At 52.6% G+C, this 12,411-nt stretch overlaps 1 protein-coding gene across 3 annotated transcripts; it reads left to right on the forward strand.

The window, feature by feature from the left end:
* Positions 1-3,705: 3,705 nt before the first annotated feature.
* CDKN2C (cyclin dependent kinase inhibitor 2C) lies at positions 3,706-11,001 on the forward strand. 3 transcript variants are annotated; one of them, XM_038760687.1, is made up of 3 exons: positions 3,706-3,959; positions 4,341-4,480; positions 9,357-11,001. In XM_038760687.1, exons 2-3 carry the CDS (start codon positions 4,352-4,354, stop codon positions 9,720-9,722), a joined length of 495 nt encoding a protein of 164 aa, XP_038616615.1. In that variant the 5' UTR covers positions 3,706-3,959; positions 4,341-4,351; the 3' UTR covers positions 9,723-11,001. The 3 variants fall into 3 exon arrangements, with proteins under 3 accessions (XP_038616615.1, XP_038616614.1, XP_038616616.1); XM_038760686.1 differs by lacking the exon at positions 3,706-3,959 and adding an exon at positions 4,217-4,264; XM_038760688.1 differs by lacking the exon at positions 3,706-3,959 and adding an exon at positions 4,226-4,235.
* The last annotated feature ends 1,410 nt before the right edge of the window (positions 11,002-12,411 follow it).

Below are 12,411 nucleotides of genomic sequence, written 5' to 3' on the forward strand. Positions count from 1 at the left end.
AGGGTGAGAGGAAGGAAGGGGCTCAGTCTGGGAAGGCCTAGGGGCGGAGTCTGCAGAGGGATGAGGGAGAGAAGATCCCCTCCCCACAGCACCTGTATATATGTATATATGTTTGTACGTATTTATTACTCTATTTATTTATTTTATTTGTACATATTTATTCTGTTTGTTTTATTTGGTTAATATGTTTTGTTTTGTTCTCTGTCTCCCCTATGTCTGTACGTATTTATTACTCTATTTATTAATTTTATTTGTACATATTTATTCTGTTTGTTATTTGGTTAATATGTTTTGTTTTGTTCTCTGTCTCCCCCTTCTAGAGTGTGAGCCCACTGTTGGGTAGGGACCGTCTCTCTATGTTGCCAACTTGGACTTCCCAAGCGCTTAGTACAGTGCTCTGCACACAGTAAGCGCTCAATCAATATGAATGAATGAATGAATGAATGAATGAATGAATGAATGAAGCGGTTGGCGGGGCGTCCGGCAGGGGGCGGGAGAGAGTAGAGAAGCAGCGTGGCTCAATGGAAAAGACCCCGGGCTTTGGAGTCAGAGGTCATGGGTTCAAACCCCGGCTCCGCCAATTGCCAGCTGTGTGACTTTGGGAAAGTCACTTCCCGCCATCGACCCCCGGCCCACGTCATCCCCCGGGCCTGGAATGCCCTCCCTCTGCCCATCCGCCAAGCTAGCTCTCTTCCTCCCTTCAAGGCCCTGCTGAGAGCTCACCTCCTCCAGGAGGCCTTCCCAGACTGAGCCCCTTCTTTCCTCTCCCCCTCGTCCCCTTCTCCATCCCCCCGTCTTACCTCCTTCCCTTCCCCACAGCACCTGTATATATGTATATATGGTTGTACATATTTATTACTCTATTTATTTATTCATTTATTTATTTTACTTGTACATTTCTATCCTACTTATTTTATTTTGTTGGTATGTTTGGTTCTGTTCTCTGTCTCCCCCTTTTAGACTGTGAGCCCACTGTTGGGTAGGGACTGTATGTGATGCCAATTTGTACTTCCCAAGCGCTTAGTACAGTGCTCTGCACATAGTAAGCGCTCAATAAATACGATTGATTGATTGATTGATTGATTGATTAACTTCTCTGTGCCTCAGTTACCTCATCTGTAAAATGGGGAATTGACTGTGAGCCCCACGTGGTACAACCTGATCACCTTGTAACCTCCCCAGTGCTTAGAACAGTGCTTTGCACATAGTAAGCGCTTAATAAATGCCATCATTATTATTATTATTATTATTATTATTAGGTGGGGATGGGCGGGGTGTCCGGCAAAAGGGTGGGGGGATGAGGGAGAAAGGAGGCGGGGAGGGATGTGGGCAGGGGAAGGGAGAGAGTAGGCGGGGCGTCCAATGTTTGTTTTTGTTCTCTGTCTCCCCCTTTTAGACTGTGAGCCCACTGTGGGTAGGGACTGTCTCTATATGATGCCAACTTGTACTTCCCAAGCGCTTAGTACAATGCTCTGCACGCAGTAAAAGCGCTCAATAAATACGATTGATTGATTAATTGACCAGCAGGGGGCGGGAGAGAGTAGGCGGGCGACCAATGTTTGGTTTTGTTCTCTGTCTCCCCCTTTTAGACTGTGAGCCCACTGTTGGGTAGGGACAGTCTCTATATGTTGCCAACTTGTACTTCCCAAGCGCTTAGTACAGTGCTCTGCACACAGTAAGCGCTCAATAAATACGATTGATTGATTGATTGATTGATTGACCAGCAGGGGGCGGGGCGACCAGCAGGGGGCGGAGCGGGGCTGTGGAGTGCGGCGCGGCCTGCAAGGGGCGGAGGGATGAGGGAGAGAGGAGGTGGGGCGGGGCGTCCGGCAGGGGGCGGGGGAGAGTAGGCGGGAATGGGCGGGGCGTCCAGCAGGGGGCGGGAGAGAGTAGGCGGGGCGGGGCGTCTTTATGTGTTGCCAACTTGTACTTCCCAAGCGCTTAGTACGGTGCTCTGCACACAGTAAGCGCTCAATAAATACGACTGATTGATTGATTGCTTGATTGACCAGCAGGGGGCGGAGCAGGGCTGTGGAGTGCGGCGCTGCCTGCAAGGGGCGGAGGGATGAGGGAGAGGGGAGGTGGGGCGGGGCGTCCGGCAGGGGGCGGGAGAGAGTGGGCGGGGCGTCCAGCAGGGGGCGGGAGAGAGCAGGCGGGGCGTCCAGCAGGGGGCGGGAGAGAGCAGGCGGGGCGGGGCGTCTTTATATGTTGCCAACTTGTACTTCCCAAGCGCTTAGTAGAGTGCTCTGCACATAGTAAGCGCTCAATAAGTACGGTTGAATGATTGATTGATTGATTGACCAGCTGGGGGCGGGGCGACCAGCAGGGGGCGGAGCGGGGCTGTGGAGTGCGGCGCAGCCTGCAAGGGGAGGAGGGATGAGGGAGAGAGGGGGGTGGGGCGGGGCGTCCGGCAGGGGGCGGGAGAGAGGGGGCGGGGTGTCCGGCAGGGGGCGGGAGAGAGTGGGCGGGGCGTCCAGCAGGGGGCGGGAGAGAGCAGGCGGGGCGTCTTTATATGTTGCCAACTTGTACTTCCCAAGCGCTTAGTACAGTGCTCTGCACACAGTAAGCGCTCAATAAATACGGTTGAATGATTGATTGATTGATTGACCAGCTAGGGGCGGGGCGACCAGCAGGGGGCGGAGCGGGGCTTTGGAGTGCGGCGCAGCCTGCAAGGGGAGGAGGGATGAGGGAGAGAGGAGGTGGGGCGGGGCGTCCGGCAGGGGGCGGGAGAGAGTAGGCGGGAATGGGCGGGGCATCCAGCAGGGGGCGGGAGAGAGTGGGCGGGGCGTCCATCAGGGGGCAGGAGAGAGAGTGGGCGGGGCGTCCAGCAGGGGGCGGGAGAGAGCAGGCGGGGCGTCTTTATATGTTGCCAACTTGTACTTCCCAAGCGCTTAGTACAGTGCTCTGCACGCACTAAGCGCTCAATAAATACGGTTGATTGATTGATTGATCCGGCAGGGGGCGAGAGAGGGTGGGGGGGCGACCAGCAGGGGGCGGGGCGGGGCTGTGGAGTGCGGGGCGGCCTGCAAGGGGCGGGGGGGCTGAGGGAGGGGGAGAGGGAGGGAGAGGGAGGGAGAGAGAGAGAGAGAGAGAGAGAGAGAGATGGAGGGAGAGGGAGAGGGAGAGGGAGGGAGAGGGAGGGAGAGGGAGAGGGAGAGAGGGAGAGAGGGAGAGAGAGAGAGAGGGAGGGAGAGAGAGAGAGAGAGAGAGAGAGAGAGAGAGAGAGAGAGAGAGAGAGAGAGAGAGAGAGAGGGTAGGCGGGGCGTCCATCAGGGGGCGGGGCCGTGCAGTGCGGCGCGGCCTGCAAGGGGCGGAGGGATGAGGGAGGGAGGAGGCGGGGCGGGGCGTCCGGTAGGGGGCGGGAGAGAGGGGGCGGGGATGGGCGGGGCGTCCAGCAGGGGGCGGGAGAGAGGGGGCGTGGCGTCCAGCAGGGGGCGGTGATGAGGGACAGAGGAGGCGGGACGGGGCGGTGCTTCCCAGCGCTGGCTCCGCAACTCGGCGGAGCCTCCTTAAAACCCTGCCGTTAAAATGGGGGCGGGTTTTTCAACTCAAAAAGCGCTCAATTTTTTTTCTTTTCAAAAAAAGCTGATGAGGTTGGAAAAAAAAAAAAGAAACAGAAGAAGCCGGCCCCGCAGCAGCAGCAGCAGCAGCGGCCGCCGCAGCAGAAGCAGCGATTGTTTGTGCTATAAAGGAGAAAAAGGGGGCAGGGAGAGGAGGCCGGAGCTGTCAGCGCGGGGGAGGGGGCTCCGGCTGCCGCATCGCCCGCTTCCCCGAGCCCCGGCGGCCCCATGCGGCGAGAGAAGCAGCAGCAGCAGCAAGCCAGGCGTCCTTCCCGGAGGAGGCGAGCTCGGCGCCGAGGAAAAAGCGACAGGGCCCGGTGGGAGTCCGGCCGCGGACACCTCCCCTGTCCCTCCCGAGCCTCGGCCCTCCAGCTATGGCTGATGAGAGGCAAGTGACCGGTGGGTGGATTTTTGAGCCTTTCCGGAGGGGTGGGGAGGGGGCTCTAGGGTCCTAAGGGAAGGCCCGGCCGGGGCCAGACGAGGCTCCAGCCTCGGGCCTTCTCCCTCGGAGCCATCCCGGCCTCCAAACAGGGTTAAACCGAGGCAGGGGCCGAGCCTCCCTCCAATGGCTGAGCCATCACGTGTGTCAGCCGAGGGGCGGGCTCTTGGCAGGGCGTTTTTTACGAGTATTTACTACCACCTCTACTCCAGGAGATTAACCATCCCAGTCCTTGGGTCAGCCGCCGATGCCATCATGCAGCCCGGTTAGGAGCCAGGGAGGGGGGAGACAGGGGGTCGGGGGAAAAAAAAGGACTGACTCTCATCTCTCTTGCCCGCCAGGACCCTGAAGGATGGCCGAGCCCCAGGGGAACGAGCTGGCCACCGCGGCGGCCAGGGGAGACTTGGAGCGGCTCACTCATCTGTTGCAAACCAATGTCAACGTCAATGCCCAGAATGGATTCGGCAGGACGGCGCTGCAGGTTGGTGGTCGGGGGGCCGGGGAGGGGGCGGTGGGAGGGGAGGGGGAGGGTGGGGGGCACCCCAACCGGGCTCAGCCAAATTCCTTTTGCTGGTTGCCATATTTTAGACCTTCCAGCGGCTCCCGGCTCCCCCCCCCCCCCAAATGACGTACTTTTAAATAAACCCGTCAAAACCGGGACCTTCCCCGGGACGGAGGAGCTGGGCAGGTTAAAATCGTCCCAGGGAGAAACGGCTCCGGCCGTGGCCTCGGGCCCGGGTCCTTAAACGCCTGGGCGAACTCGTTCTGATGATGATTACTGCGAGTAAACAGACGGCGATTAGTGGTTTTTTGTCGTCTTCCGAGCGTTCCCCCTCCCCACACGGATTCACACCTCTGTCACCCCCCCCCCCGCCTTCAATAATTGGCTTTAAATTCGGTTTTCTCGACGGTGGCGTTCGGGAAAGGCGATCCTTTTCCTTCGCAGTCGAACTTTCCTGCCTTGGAAGCCGGGAGCGGAGATCCGGGGGTCGGGCGCCTTCCCCCAGTTTAGCCGCTGGACGAGGAAAGCGAAATAATAAAGAAAAAAAGAGGCCACTTTTCCCAGTCCCTTCGGCAATCTGGGGTTCCAAACCGCGGTCCCCCCTAATTTCCAGGATTTAGAGGTCGCAGTTGGAACACGTCCAACCGTGAGATGTTGTACCTTGATGGAAGGGGGTTTGCCAGGGCCGCCCCCCCCCCCCACCAAGACCCCCTTTGGGGAAGGGGCATCACACATAGTAAGCGCTCAATAAATACGATTGATTGATTGATTGATCAGACGGCCGGGCACCTTTCGGATGCCCCGGCTCCCGGGAAGCCCACCGCCCACCCCCGTTTCGGAAACTTCGCCTCGCCCCGTGCTTCTGGAGGGTTTTATTGGAGAAATGCGAACCGGGAGGGAGAGTGACCATAACGTCTATATGGTTAAATTCGCAAAGGACCGTCCTCCTTCAGGGTGGTACCTTAAAGCCCTGGGCAGCTCAGGTGAACGGACGAGGGTGGGGGGCGAAAAAAATCGATCCTTTTCATGCCTTCCCTCCGTCAGCTTGAGGGGAAGAAGGGGTGGCGAATCAGTCCACCCCCCAACCGGGACAGATGAGGAAAATTCCTCTTGCAAACTCAAGCAGGCTCGATCTAAATTGCGGAGGGAAAAGGGGCCGGTGGGTATTTGTCCTCTGAATACGGTCGGTGGCATCGCAGGAAATAGCGGGCTGCAAAAATCCACCGTGAATCCCTCTTGGGATCCTTCCCCCTCCCTCCCCCCAGCCTCCCACCCTGATCAGATGAACAGTGCCGATCGAACCGAGCTTCAGATGCCCATTTTCTACCGTAGTGGCCGAATCCTAGCTAAATGAGCGAACCACAACAAAGACCGAAGGGGGGAGGTTATGTTTATTTTCGGTATGTGTAATCTTGAAACACGTTGTGGGTGGCGACAGCTCAAGAAAGAACTTTCTATCAAAACAGTTTCCAATATTACTAGTATTTGCTGGAAGAGAAAGGAAGACGCGTTTCTTTGCACAATTACGTTTACTTAACCTTAATTTGTGGCGTCCTTTTCCTTTCCCAGTGTGGGCTGGGGAGCCCGTGCGCTGCTTAGGCGAGTGGAGTTAATATTGCAGGCCTCAGCTGGGGATTGATTCTGCCACATGTTCTCGGACCCATCTTGGTTCTGTCTCCTTTTGTTCCCCTTTCCCCGTCTTTTCTGCCTCTTACCCAATCTTAGAACCCAGCCGAGGCCACCGGTGTTTGTAGCGCTATTTTTTTAATGCCTCTGAAGTGTTGTTTTAATGAACTGCGTTTTAAAAGCTCCACCACTAACCTTTAGAGGGGTCTAAGTAACTCACGATCCTGAGCCAAAGGGTGGAAAAAAAATCTAGCCGAAAACCTTGTTAATATCATGACTATTTCACCTAGCAGGTCCATAATATTTCACATTTCTCCCGAATATTGTCCTAAGTAATTAATTTGGAATTTGTAACTCCAGTTTGGTGGTTTTTCAGAGGTAAATGGAAATCCTTCATTTGCCTCTAAATGAATTTAAAACATAGCTAATAAGGTGAATGAACACTAGTGTGATTAACTTACTGCAGATGCTGACATTTTCGTAGCTCAGTGAAATAGAAACATGTTTTCCTCTTTCATGGGTCTGTATTTATGTCTGTATGATGCAATAACAGTTAGAACACCTCCTAAAATTCAGATCGTGAGAAGCATTTTATGTAGGCCTTAAATCCCAGTGAAATCTACTGAAAACGAACAAGATAAATTTTTTTCGGCCTATTTCTGTGAAAGTTGGCAGCTTTTAATTTTTTTTTTGGCGGGGGGAGAGAAAATTACTATCTGACAAGTCACCTTTTCCATGAGGAAGGTCTTAAGAAAAATTTCTAACGGAAGGGAAGTGAGGAATATTTTTATGGGACATAAACTACAAAAGATTGAAACAATTGATCGGGATACAGAAGAATTAGAAGCATATGTTAAGGTGATGTTTTGCTTTTTAAAATGGTCCCTTCGCAAAAGCAGGTGGTTATTGAGAACTCTGAAAAACACCGGCACCGTTTTAAAGAGAAAAGGGTGGGGCGTGGCGGGGCAAGCACCTACCTGTTTCTTTTTAAAATCTTTTAAAGGACCGGCGGGGAACAGGGTTCACCCCAGCAATCCCCAAGCTGAACACGAATTCCATGGAAATAGAATTTTAAAATCCATTAGAAATGGAGAAATGCATTGTGCTTAGCTGAAGCAGTCGGGATAGTTCAGGCCCTCTTCCAACAAAAAGGATAAGCGTTTCTAACTTATCAATTCTATATGCTAATTAATATAAAGCTTTTGGTCCAGGAAAAATAAAAGTACAAGTGCATTTTACAATCGTTTGTGAGGATATTTTGAAGCATGGCTTTATTGTGGTTAGCACACACACACACACACACACACACACACACACACACAACCGATTAAGAGTTTCAGGAGAAATCCAGGGTTTTTTTTTTTCTTAATCGATACGCCCGTTCCCAAATTGGTATCTCGAATTTGATCTCCCAACTAGCGGTTTCAGAGTAAGATGTGTTGAAAGAGTCCCGTTTCAGAATTACCAGTCTCCTCCGTATCTGTAGCGGAAGGTGCACTACCCAAAGTGTGGATTCTCAGAAATAAAAGACAGCTCGATCTTCTTTCTGACTGTCTCCAAATTCAGAGTGTTCCCCATTACCTTCGGGGGGTGATTTTCGGAAAGCCGGTTTCCCGACCTTTAATCATTTGGAAATGTTTGTGAATCTTATTCTCCACCGTGCTGTTCGGTGAAGCCTGGGTCGGTCCGGGCCCCGACTGTCTTCTTGAGGGACGGTGTTCCGCGACCCCCGAACAAGTTGTCTCGGGGTGGGGGGGGTGTCTCTCTTCGGGGGGCGAGTTTTTTTTTGGGGGGGGGCGCGGTCTCAATCAATCAATCCTATTTACTGAGCGCATACTGTGTGTCGAGCACTGTACTAAGCGCTTGGGAAAGTACAATACAGCAGTAAAAAAAGACAATCCCTGGCCTGACCCCCCTAATGATGATGATGATGATGGCATTTATTAAGCGCTTACTATGTGCAAAGCACTGTTTTAAGCACTGGGGAGGTTACAAGGTGATCAGGTTGTCCCACGGGGGGCTCACAGTCTTAACCCTAATAATAATAATAATAATGGTATTTGCTAAGCGCTTACTATGTGCCAAGCACTCTGGTAGATAGGTAATCAGGTTTTCTCACGGGGAGCTCACACTCTTAATCTCCATTTTACAGATGAGGTAGCTGAAACGAAGAGAATAATAATCATTCTGGTATTTGTTAAGCGCTTGCTAGGTGCCAAGCACTGTTCTAAGCGCCGGGGTCGATAGAAGCTAATCAGGTTGTCCCATGGGGGTGGGGGCTCACAGTCTTCATCCCCAGGTCACCGAGGCCCAGAAAAGTGAAGCGGCTTGCCCAAGGTCACCGAGCGGGCAAGTGGCGGAGCCGGGATTCGATTGTCCTTTCCAAGCGCTCAGTACGGTGTTCGGCACACAGTGAGCGCTCAATAAGTGCGATTGAATGAATGAATTCCAGGTCCAGCCGCCTCCCAAGGCCAAGCTGTCCTCCACCAAGCCAGGCCGCTGCCCCTTGGGCGCGGGCCTGCCCGCTCCTCCCGCCCCCAGGGCCGTGGGCAGCCGTGGGTGGGCAGCCGTGGGTGGGTAGCCGTGGGCGACCCGCCCACCCGCTGTCCCGCCGTGTCATCATCATCAATCGTATTTATTGAGCGCTTACTGTGTGCAGAGCACTGTACTAAACACTTGGGAAGTACAAATTGGCAACATATAGAGACAGTCCCTACCCAACAGTGGGCTCACAGTCTAAAAGGGGGAGACAAAACCAAACATACTAACAAAATAAAATAGATAGAATAGATATGTACAAGTGAAATAAATAAATAGAGTAATAAATATGTACAAACATATATACAGGTGCTGTGGGGAAGGGAAGGAGGTAAGATGGGGGGGATGGAGAGGGGGATGAGGGGGAGAGGAAGGAAGGGGCTTAGTCTGGGAAGGCCTTCTGGAGGAGGTGAGCTCTCAGCAGGGCCTTGAAGGGAGGAAGAGAGCTAGCTTGGCGGATGGACAGAGGGAGGCCATTCCAGGCCCGGGGGATGACGTGGGCCGGGGGTCGATGGCGGGACAGGCGAGAACGAGGTACGGTGAGGAGATTAGCGGCGGAGGGTGCGGGCTGGGCTGGAGAAGGAGAGAAGGGAGGTGAGGTAGGAGGGGGCGAGGGGATGGATGGACAGCCTTGAAGCCCAGGGTGAGGAGTCTCTGCCTGATGCCGTGTCCCCCCCCCCCCCCCCCGCAGGTGATGCGTCTGGGCAACCCGGCGATCGCCCGCCTGCTGCTGCTGGGCGGCGCGGACCCGGACCTGAAGGACGGGACGGGCTTCGCGGCCCTGCACGACGCGGCCCGGGCGGGCTACCTGGACACCCTGCAGACGCTGCTGGAGTTCCGCGCCGATGTCAACGTGGAGGACCGCGACGGCAACCTGCCCCTGCACCTGGCCGCCCGCGAGGGACACCTGCCCGTCGTCCGCTTCCTGCTCGACCACACGGCCAGCAAGGTGGGCCACCGCAACCGCCACGGCGACACCGCCTGCGACCTGGCCCGCCTCTACCGCCGCAGCGATGTGGTCACGTTCATGGAAGCCACCGCCAAGCCCGGACAGTGACCAGGGACTGACCGCCCGCCCCCCTCTGCCTCTCCCTCTGCCCCCCGGGACGGGACCCCCGGCCGGCCAGCGGCGGGGGCTAGCCACCCCGGACCCCCGGCCGGCCACGGCCATCGCCACCCGGAGAGCTCCTCACGCCCAAAGCATCTCCTCCCCACCTCTCCACCTCTGCTTCACTCTCGACAGTCGCGGATTCCGGCCCTGCAGCGTTGGAGTTGTTCTGTTTGTTTGCCTGTCGGCCGTGTGAATATGTTCAAGTGATAATTCTTTTAGACTGTGAGCCCACTGTTGGGTAGGGACCGTCTCTATATGTTGCCAACTTGTACTTCCCAAGCGCTTAGTACAGTGCTCTGCACACAGTAAGCGCTCAACAAATACGATTGATTGATCGATTGACACCAAATTCACCAGCAAAAACCCTCAGAGGCGTAATGTGGCCGCTCAAATCGCTCAGGGTTTCACTTTGAGTGTGGGCCTTAGAATTTTCGCCCATCTCCACCTCTCCCGGGCGAGTGTCTTTTTTAAATGCGTGAGTGCCCACCGCCCTCCTTCGGGTGAGGCCTGATTAAAAATCCTTTTTCAATGGCGAATAAAAAAGGTTTGTGATGTGAGCCCCCCGCCCCCGTGCCATCCTACGACCCGCAGCTGGCTACCTGACCAAGTGTTCGATGTGATCAGTCTGGATATCTCTCTCAATTGAATTTTTGGGGTTTTTGTTTTTTGACTTGAGAGTCTTTTCTTCAATATGTTCTTTTCTTTCTTCCCACTTCCGCCGCTGACATGATCTCTAACACGTTTAACCGGGGTGGCCTCTGCGAGAACGTTGAAAAAAGGCCTCGTATCTCTTCCCCAAAATTAGAACCATTGCGGAGGGTGTTGTGTTTGTGAGAGAAAGAGAGAGAGAGAGAGAGTGTATACCAGCAATCTGCTTTTTCTCTTTTTCTTCCTAGGCAGTTTCTGTAGTTCAAGGACGACTCGATAAATCCATCGCTTAGAAACCGTCTATTTTAGCTGGAAAGGCCATTTTAAGCCACTACCTAGGCAAGTTCTTTTAAACTGTTATCCTTGTCTACCGTCTGACTGTTTAAAAATGAGTTACACTTAGCCAGGCCCTACGAAAATGAAATGTACTTTAAAAGAGATGTTATTTCCCAAAGGTAGAAGCTGCCGGTTTCTCTTTCCTTTACCATTAAAATCCTAAATTATCAAGTCTTAAAGCGCTTTACAGATGTCGTTTGCTTGAAACAAGTTTAGCAATAAACATCCCTGTCGCAAATTACACATCTTGGACGTTTCATACGTAATTAATTTTAACAGCCACGGAAAGATAAGTCGAATATGCAAAAACCTAAAAATGACACTTTATTCATGATAAGCGTTTTCAGAGTCCAACACATACTTTTTTTTTCAGGTAAGGTTTTTGGATAAATATCAATCCTTTCTTTTATTTGAAAAAGATAAAAGCATCAAATTCGCGAAAGTGTTCCAAGTCCTGACTAGCTTATTGGTCTCTTTCATTCTGATCAAATTCTAGGTTAATAATGCGAGTTAAGTTCTCGTCTCCCTCCTAGAACCGTGATGAGATTTTATGGGGAAAACAATTGATTCACGAATTTACTCTCCCTTTCCCTACTCCTTCCTCTTCCCCCTTGTCCCTCCACAAAGCTGTCACGATTCATCCCGTCAGAGAATTGACTAGAAACCATTTAGGACTTCGGGCGAAGCCGGTCCCCTCCACGGGAGGAAGGGGCAGCAGACGGTCAATAAGAAGGCGACTGTTTGGACGATGCGGCTATTAATAATCGCCCTAATCCCTGACCAGGAAGAGGCTTTGGATCAGAGACGTTTCCCTCTCACCCAAACGGACTTCGCCCGCGTTCAGAGCAACGAGGCGCCAGCCCCGTCGGTGGGGTCATTTGCTTCAATCAGCTACTTGAAATTAAACTAAACATATGTCCAGTTTGGAGTGTCCACAAAGGCAGACCCTGAGTGGAGTGTGGATTTGTAGGGCAAGCAGTACCACCACCACCACCACAGCAGCAAATGAAACTCTCTTTCGTTTTTAAAAGAGAGCCGAAAAGTTAGCTATGGGGCCGGTGTAAGCGGAGTATTTTTGAACCAGAAGAACCTTATTTTCAATAATTCAACTAAATTCCTTTTACAGTATCGGTTTGCGCAGGGCATGAAGCCAGTTTCTGAATTTATAAAGTTGAGTTGACTTTGCTAAAATGTCTTTTAATGGCAAACTTTAGTCAGCAAGTAAGATGTTCATCAACCTCACCCCCTCCAAAAAAAAAAAAACCCCAAAAAAACAAGTGCCCATTCTTAGAAATTGTAAAGGCAAACGGCAGCTGTAATCTAAAGGAAGCCACAAGGTTATGAAGTTAAGAAAAAATGCTACATTTTTTTTCAAGTGATCTGTTTTCGCGTCGGTGGGGGTACCAAATAGGGACGGAGGCTTTACTTTAGCTGTTAGGATTTAACTCGTCATGAAAAATCCCTGCATCAATCTGTCTTTTCGAAAGGACACGTTAACCGAAGATGTTTAAAAGTGAGGGGTTCCGTCCTCGCTAAGAACTAGGAAAGCACATTCCCCGATTTTACAAACGTATAATTATAATAATAGTCGCATGAGACACCCCTGAGCGCGGCTAAAAAGAAAAGCGTTGTACTTCCTTTGGCTGCCTGA

Source organism: Tachyglossus aculeatus, chromosome 18, assembly GCF_015852505.1.
Source record: "Tachyglossus aculeatus isolate mTacAcu1 chromosome 18, mTacAcu1.pri, whole genome shotgun sequence".
Lineage (NCBI taxonomy): Eukaryota > Metazoa > Chordata > Mammalia > Monotremata > Tachyglossidae > Tachyglossus > Tachyglossus aculeatus.

Coding starts and splice junctions, on each gene's coding strand:
- CDKN2C (XM_038760687.1), top strand. CDS start 4,352: ATGGCCGAGCCCCAGGGGAACGAGCTGGCCACCGCGGCGGCCAGGGGA. Junction 4,481..9,356: donor TCGGCAGGACGGCGCTGCAG/GTTGGTGGTCGG, acceptor CCCCCCCCGCAG/GTGATGCGTCTGGGCAACCC.